An 8,518-nucleotide genomic window follows, 5' to 3' on the forward strand; every position below is an offset into this window, starting at 1 on the left:
TCATGGGGAAGGGTCTGGGTGGATTGGGGATGGAGGGGATGGAGGGATTAAGGGATCGGGGAATGGTGGGGAGAGAGGGAAGCACAGCTCTCAGGAGGTTTGGGAGGTCCCCACAGCTCTGGGGGTTCATGCAGCCCCCAGCTGGGAGTGTCCGGCTGTCCTGGTGCTGACCAGAACCTGGGAACCCTCTGGAAGCCCCCAGGGTGAACCCAGAGGCTCCATGTCCAGGGAAGACAGAATTTGTGGCTGTAACTCCTGTGAAACGCTTTGAAACAGAAAATGCACTAGAAATATCGCTTATTCCTTCTCAAGGGAGATGAGGAAAAGTCTGRGAGCAAGAATTATGGGAAGTGAGAGGAGAAAATACAGAATCTGTTTGACTCAGGCTTTTCCAAATCCTCTGGAAACTCACACCACATTAGCAGACAACTTCTGTGCACACTGAGCCTGGCTGCTGCCTTTCCCTCATCCTTAATTTTATTTTCCAGGGGGATCTGGGTCCCTTCAATCCTGGTTTGCCCGTGGAAGTGCCTGTGTGGTTGGCCATTAACCTGAAGCAGAGGCAGAAGTGTCGGATCATTCCCCCAGAATGGATGGATGTTGGTGAGGATGGAGGCTTTGGCTTCAGCTCTGGCCTTCWGTGGGTGCAGTGGCAACATGAAATTAAAAATAATCTGCTTTTCACCATTAGTGGGGAGATTAATTCAAAAATACAAAGTGAATGAGAAAGAAGGATCTCATRTTCCACCACTGGAATTCTTTATTTAGTTTATTGTTTATGAGGGGGGTGAGGCTTGTTCAGAAGGAGCTTTAGGGACCTTGGATCACAGAATCCTGGAWTTTTTTWGGTTGGAAACGACCTCCATCATCAAATCCAACCYGTGGCCAGTCCCCACTTTGTCACYYAGCCCAGAGCACTGAGTGCCACATCCAGRTGTTCCTTAAACACTCCACGAATGGGGACTCCACTGGAAGAGCACCCCTTCCAATGTTTAACAACYCTTTCAGTCMATAAATTCTCCCTGGTGTGCGACCTGAACTTCCCCTGGAAAAACCTGAGGTTTTTCCCTCTTGTTCTGTCACTAATTCCCCAGGAAAAGCTCTGGATGACACTCAGTGAGGTAGGAAACCTTGGAGGGATCCATGTCCCTAGTGTGCCTCCTCCCAGGAGCCTTTTCCTGCCCTCACACCCTTTGAAGCTCAGACAYTGAGCTGATCCTACAGAAACAACGTGGGTTTTCCTGGCGAGGGTTAAAAATCCACCTGGAGCACTGAAGGCTTGGCAGCATCTGAGCATCACCGGTTGTATTTTAGGGAAATTGGAGGAAATCCGGGATCAGGAACGCAAAGAGGACACCTTCACCCCGATGCCCAGCCCCTACTACATGGAGCTCACCAAGCTGCTGCTGAATTAGTGAGTAGGAGCCATTTCCCACCCCGCTACGTGTGAGCACGGGCGATTTTTCAAGCTCTGCTTGGCAGCAGCCCCGCGGGGCGGTGGGGAAAGGCAGATCCAAGGGAGCTTCACCCCTCAGCCTGCCAAGATTTGGCGACTCTGTGTTTTGGGAGCGTGGGGGAGGCTGTTCCATGGCCTCGTCATCGGGGCTGTGCTGCTTTATTGAGCAGCAGCTCAGCGTGGAGGCCCCGAGGATCCGCCGCACRTTCCACGGCTGCAATCTGTTCGGCAGCCTGAAGCCTCCAGGCTCCTTCCTTGGCTCTCCTTCAGGAGGAAAGCTCCTCTTGCCTCAGCCTGGGAAGCAGGAGGCCGGGGATATTCCGAGCCTGAGCTCCTGCCTGCCTGCCTGCTGAGGCATTTCACTTGTAAAATGTGCTGGCTGGTATTTGTCTCGGCGAGGGCTCTGCTGACTCTAAGSCCTCGATTAAGCGGGGTGGGCAGTCTCCAGCTCTGGCTTTCCCTCTGGAGATGGAGCTCCTGGCGTGCAGCTCCATCCCAGCACGCTCCAGCGACCCCGACAGCTCTGTCCGTGCGCATCCATCGCGTCTCCCAAGGTCCTTAATGGGGCCATGTGGCACATCCCATGCAGCCCTTCCAGCTTAATTCTCCCTGATGGAGCCCCRGGAGCCCTGAGCTGGGGATTTCATCGTGGCTGAGCCCTCGGATTCCCCGGCTGGCTGTGACTTTGGCCGGGTTAGGGGCCCCGTGTGAGCCTCGCACCAGCTGGGCAATTAAAGAGCAGAAGGATTTTAGCGACAGCCAGCTGCTGCATTGGAGCTGAGCATTCCTGGGTAAAAAAAAAACCATCCCAGAAATCCCAGCAGCGCGAGGAGCAGAGCGGATTTTCACGTGGAGTCGCAGGTTTTTAGCGAGCTGTCCTGTGAGCGCCTCGGGGGGGGAACAAGACGGTGACAACACAGCTCGGTGACACAACCACAGAGCTCGGTGACACAACCACAGTGACACAACCACAGCCCTCCCAGCCTGCTCTGATCCTCCCCTTTGCTTTCCCTGCTCCAGTGCCTCTGATAACATCCCCAGAGCGGACGAGATCCGCACGCTGGTGAAGGACACGTGGGACACGCGCATGGCCAAGCTGCGCCTGTCCGCAGACAGCTTTGTGAGGCAGCAGGAGGTTCATGCCAAGGTGRGCTGGGAGCTCATCCCAGGGGGATYCWGCTGTCCCAGGGGTGCTGAGGGATGAGGAATGAGCTGCTGGGAAAAGCGTGGCTGGGGCAGGCTCATCCTGGGTTGTGGAGGTATCACTGGGGAGYGAGAGCCGAGTGTTGAGCCCGCGCTTGGCAGCACTCTGGGCAGAGGTTTTRTGGAATGGTTGGGGTTGGATGTTAAAGATATTCCACCCTCTGCCATTCCATCTTTCAYTAGACCCATCCAGCCTGGTCTTGAACAYTTCCAGGGGTGGGGAATGCTCTTGGAACAGTGCTTGGGTGCTTCTCTTKAGCAGGGTGGCAGCTGGGTCCGTCCCTTGGGGTGTCACTGAAGGGAACTGTGGGCTGTGAGCTGCTTCCCGAGTGCCTCGTCTTCCCAAATCCTGTCATTTCCCTTTTCAGGTGGATAACTTAACCTTAATGGAAATCAACACCACCAGGACTTTCCTCACCCAGGCCTTGGATCACATGTACAAGCTCCGGACTAACCTGCAGCCTGGCGAGAGCTCCCACTCCCAGGATTTCTGAGAGGGATCTGGGAAGGAATAAATTCCTTCACCCTGCCAGCCCCCACCTCCCTGCACGGAGCTCCCAACCCTCATCCCYCCTCGGGGCCGGGTGGGAATGGCTCCAGAGCATCCCCGGGAGCCTTGGAGCAGGCGGTGAGTGGCTGGGCGGATCACTCGGGTTGTACTTCAGCGAGGGAACTTCTGAGGGCAGCACAGGCCACACGCTGCCTTGAAAGCCATAAATTTCGAGGCGGTGCTTCCATGGATTTTCTCAGAGCCTTGGGAAAAAAAAAAAAAAAAGGAAAAAGAAAAAAAAAAAAAAGAAGATGTGCCGGCAATGAGGTGTCTGCTGGGGAGATCAGCTGGGAAGCAGATCCATCTGCTCTTTGGAGAAGGACAAAAGAAAATGGTTTTCCCTCTGTAGCAGCAGGCTGTGGGGAAACACCATAATATCATCCATCTTTATTTTTGTAATGCTTTGGCTTTTAATCTGAAACTGTCTGTCAAAAAAAAAAAACAAAAAACCAACCATAATAAAAAATAACTGCAGCTGAAGAGCGGCATGGAATTAATCCCGGGGCTGTGCCACAGGCAGGGGTTAAACACGGCTTGGGAGAGAGAACCTGGAGCTCTGCTTTGGCTCAGGGCCTTTCTCCCTGCGGCAGAGCACAGGCAAGGGCAGGATCCGAGGGCAGGATTGGGGGCAGGATCTGAGAGCAGGATCCAGGGCAGGATTCGAGGGCAGGATCAGGAGCCAGCCTGTGCTGATGGCAGCTGTAATTATCGCTGGCGCCCGAGGGTGCCAGAGCTGCCCTTCCCCGAGCAGCTGGGCCAGGCTCCCRCTGCCATCTGTGCCCTGCCCGCCCCCAAAGGGCTGGCACAGCCGGGAGGATGGCAGGATCTGCTGGGAAGGCTCGGAACTGGGATGGGGATGCTCGGAGCAGGGCTGGGGATGCTCTGAGCAGGGCTGCAGATGCTCAGAGCGGGGCTGGGATGCTCAGAGCAGGACTGGGAACACTCAGAGCAGGGATGGGGATGCTCAGAGCAGGGCTGGGATGCTCAGAGCAGGGCTGGGGACGCTCGGAGCAGGGCTGGGAGCACGGAGCAGGGCTAAGAACGCTCGGAGCAGGGCTGGAGATGCTCGGAACAGGGCTGGGGATGCTCGGAGCAGGGCTGGGGATGCTCGGAACAGGGCTGGGGATGCTCTGAGCAGGGATGGGAGCACTCAGAGCGGGGCTGGAGATGCTCGGAGTGGGGCTGGGATGCTCGGAGCAGGGCTGGGGATGCTCTGAGCAGGGCTGGGGATGCTCAGAGCGGGGCTGGGAACACTCAGAGCAGGGCTGGGGATGCTCTGAGCGGGGATGGGGATGCTCAGAGCAGGGATGGGGACGCTCGGAGCAGGGCTGGGATGCTCGGAGCAGGGATGGGGACGCTCGGAGCAGGGCTGGGAGCACGGAGCAGGGCTAAGAACGCTTGGAGCAGGGCTGGAGATGCTCGGAGCAGGGCTGGGGATGCTCGGAGCAGGGCTGGGGATGCTCGGAGTGGAGCTGGGGATGCTCGGAGCAGGGCTGGGGATGCTCGGAGTGGGGCTGGGATGCTCGGAGCAGGGATGGGAGCAATCAGAGCAGGGCTGAGGATGCTCGGAGAAGGGCTGGGGATGCTCTGAGCAGGGCTGCAGATGCTCAGAGTGGGCCTGGGATGCTCAGAGCGGGGCTGGGGATGCTCGGAGTGGGGATGAGAGCACTCAAAGTGGGGCTGGGGATGCTCGGAGCAGGCTGGGAGCACTCAGAGCAGGGCTGAGGATGCTCTGAGCAGGCCTGAGGATGCTCTGAGCGGGGCTGGGGATGCTCAGAGCAGGGCTGGAGATGCTCGGAACAGGGCTGGGAATGCTCGGAGCAGGGCTGAAGATGTTCGGAACAGGGCTGGGGATGCTCGGAGTGGGGATGAGAGCACTCAAAGCGGGGCTGGGGNAGCGGGGCTGGGGATGCTTGGAGCAGGGATGGGAGCAATCAGAGCAGGGCTGAGGATGCTCTGAGCAGGGTTGGGAACGCTTGGAGCGGGCCTGGGGATGCTCGGAGTGGGGCTGGGATGCTCAGAGCAGGACTGGGAACACTCAGAGCAGGGATGGGGATGCTCAGAGCGGGGCTGGGATGCTCAGAGCAGGACTGGGAACACTCAGAGCAGGGATGGGGATGCTCAGAGCAGGACTGGGATGCTCAGAGCAGGGATGGGGATGCTCAGAGCAGGCATGGCGATGCTCAGAGCAGGGATGGGGACACTCAGAGCAGGGCTGGGAGCACGGAGCAGGGCTAAGAACGCTCGGAGCAGGGCTGGGGATGCTCGGAACAGGGATGGGGATGCTCTGAGCAGGGATGGGGATGCTCAGAGAAGGGCTGGGAGCACTCAGAGAGGGGCTGGGGATGCTCAGAGCGGGGCTGGGGATGCTCTGAGCAGGGCTGGGGATGCTCAGAGCGGGGCTGGGGATGCTCTGAGCAGGCCTGGGATGCTCTGAGCAGGGATGGGGATGCTCTGAGTGGGGCTGGGAACACTCGGAGCAGGGCTGAGAACACTCGGAGCAGGGCTGGGAACACTCGGAGCAGGGCTGGGATGCTCAGAGCGGGCCTGGGATGCTCAGAGTGGGGCTGGGGATGCTCGGAGCAGGGCTGGGGATGCTCAGAGAGGACTGGGGACAGTCAGAGCGGGGCTGGGGATGCTCGGAGCTGGGCTGGGAGCATGGAGCAGGGCTAAGAATGCTCGGAGCAGGGCTGGAGATGCTCGGAACAGGGCTGGGGATGCTCAGAGCAGGGATGGGGATGCTCTGAGCAGGGCTGGGGATGCTCAGAGAAGGGCTGGGAGCACTCAGAGAGGAGCTGGGGATGCTCAGAGCAGGGATGGGGATGCTCGGAGCGGGGATGAGAGCACTCAAAGCGGGGCTGGGGATGCTCGGAGCAAGGCTGGGAGCACAGAGTAGGGCTGAGAACACTCGGACCAGGGCTGGGGATGCTCTGAGCAGGGCTGGGAGCACTCAGAGCAGGGCTGAGGATGCTCTGAGTGGGGCTGGGGATGCTCTGAGCGGGGCGGGGGATGCTCAGAGCAGGGCTGGAGATGCTCGGAACAGGGCTGGAGATGTTTGGAACAGGGCTGGGGATGCTCGGAGTGGGGCTGGGGATGCTCGGAGCAGGGCTGGGGATGCTCGGAGCGGGGCTGGGGATGCTCAGAGCAGGGCTGGGGATGCTCGGAGCGGGGTTGGGGATGCTCGGAGCAGGGCTGCAGATGCTCAGAGTGGGCCTGGGATGCTCAGAGCAGGACTGGGAACACTCAGAGCAGGGATGGGGATACTCGGAGCGGGGCTGGGGACGCTCAGAGCGGGGCTGGGAGCACAGAGCAGGGCTGAGAAAGCTCGGAGTGGGGCTGGGATGTTCAGAGCGGGCCTGGGATGCTCAGAGCGGGGCTGGGGATGCTCGGAGTGGGGATGAGAGCACTCAAAGCGGGGCTGGGGATGCTCGGAGCAGGCTGGGAGCACTCAGAGCAGGGCTGAGGATGCTCTGAGCGGGGCTGGGGATGCTCTGAGCGGGGCTGGGGATGCTCTGAGCGGGGCNGGGGATGCTCTGAGCGGGGCTGGGGATGCTCTGAGCGGGGCGGGGGATGCTCAGAGCAGGGCTGGAGATGTTCGGAACAGGGCTGGGGATGCTCGGAGTGGGGATGAGAGCACTCAAAGCGGGGCTGGGGGTGCTCGGAGCAAGGCTGGGAGCACAGAGAAGGGCTGAGAACGCTCGGAGCAGGGCTGGGGATCCTCGGAGCAGGGCTGGGGATGCTCAGAACAGGGTTAGGAACGCTTGGTGCAGGGCTGTTTTCCCAACGCCGCTGGCAGCGCTGGAGAAAGGATTCCTCGCCGTCATGGTGGAAGAGTTTATTTTGGGGTTTTTTTTTTGGATGTTTTCAGGAATTACAGCAATATATTCATAAATACCTAATTACTACATTCAACAAATAATATATTACATTACAATTAATTCCAACGAGTACACTTTGAACATGTTTAGGGCTGGGTTTTTCTCCTTTTTTTGGGGTTTTTTTTTGTTGTTGTTTCACAGCATCCAACCTGCCCCCAGCAGGCTCTGCCTTCCTCTCCTTCCTCCCAGCCTTTCCAGGCTCTGGCACAGCTGCTCCAGCGATTCTGCACGGACACAAATGCTCAAAACCCCGGCAGGGGGGTGGAAAATCGGTCCAAAAAACCCCAAATCCAGGCTGGTGAGGAGGGGAAAGTCAGCCCAGGAGCTGCTGCAAAGCGTGGCTGCATCCCAGCCAGGCTCCTCAGCGCCGCGAGGGAGAAATTGCCAACGATTTTCCATCCCTGGCTTCTCTCCCCCTCCCTCTGCCACGGCACACAGGAAGGGAAAAGAGCGCAGCAACGAGCGCATTTTGCCGTGTTAAAATTCCCTGTGAAGCCCGGAGTTGGCAGCGGCGAGGCCAGAGGCTGGCGAGGCAATTGGGGATTTAAAAAAGATTAAACTAATTTCTGTCACAAGGGCATTTTGCTTTTTAATCTCGCCCAGCTTTTTTTTTTTATTATTATTTGGTGAAGCCAATGGGAGAGCAGGGAGCAGGGGGGGCGTGGGGAGGGTTAATGCTTTTTCTTTGCGAGTGCAGCGAGGGAATTTAAAGCAGGAAGCAGAGGTCACCTTTTTTTCCCGGAGATGTGAGCCGGTCTCGTGGCGAATTAAAAACAATTTCTAATAAATAATTTAAAAATAACAATCAAAAAAAAGAAAAAAAAAGGCTCGCCCCGGGGGAGGTGGGGCACGCCACGAAAGCTGCTAAAAACGGCACCGAGCCTGACCCTGTCACCGCAGCCCGGTGGCACCAGGACATCCCTGCCCGCCTGCGGGCACGGCTCCACCCGGATTGTCCCCAAGGTGCCACCAAGAGACCCCACAGGGTCCCTCTCCCTGTGCCCAGGCTGCCTTAGAGCCGCTCTGATTGTCTGATTTTGGTGGGGGGACAAGGACACCCCAGTGCCACCCACCCCCCAACCCGCCGCCCTCTCGGCACCAATTCCTTGGGGTTTTGGGGTTTTTCATTTGGCAGATGGAGCTTGGCAAGGCTCAGACACCTCCCAGCACCGTGACACCCACGACGACCCAGCTGGAGCAGAAAAAGCTCCAGAAAGCAAAGAAAAAGGGTAAAAATAAAAATAAAAAAAACAAAAACAGGAGCGTGGAAGGGCTCAGCTTCTCGAGGGGTTGATGGTGGGACAGGACCCACCCCAGTGGAAAAGGAGATTGAGATTTTTTTTTTCCTGGGTTTCAATTCTTTTTAAAACACTTCAGTATCTTTTCTGGCCCGACCAGCAGCAGTACAAACACTAAAAGCGAGTAAATCCT

General features: G+C 57.9%; 1 protein-coding gene across 1 annotated transcript in view; it reads left to right on the forward strand.

Moving 5' to 3' along the window:
- Positions 1-3,766, forward strand: part of GINS2 (GINS complex subunit 2) — a 5,219-nt gene extending 1,453 nt beyond the window's left edge. The window contains exons 2-5 of the mRNA XM_057381424.1: positions 426-603; positions 1,315-1,414; positions 2,477-2,603; positions 3,028-3,766. Of these exons, the coding sequence (XP_057237407.1) occupies positions 426-603; positions 1,315-1,414; positions 2,477-2,603; positions 3,028-3,153 (531 nt within the window). The 3' untranslated portion in view covers positions 3,154-3,766. The remainder of the gene's footprint in view (positions 1-425; positions 604-1,314; positions 1,415-2,476; positions 2,604-3,027) is intronic.
- The last annotated feature ends 4,752 nt before the right edge of the window (positions 3,767-8,518 follow it).

This window comes from Malurus melanocephalus, unplaced genomic scaffold, assembly GCF_030028575.1.
Source record: "Malurus melanocephalus ecotype Western Australia unplaced genomic scaffold, MMel_1.1 scaffold_510, whole genome shotgun sequence".
Classification (NCBI taxonomy): domain Eukaryota; kingdom Metazoa; phylum Chordata; class Aves; order Passeriformes; family Maluridae; genus Malurus; species Malurus melanocephalus.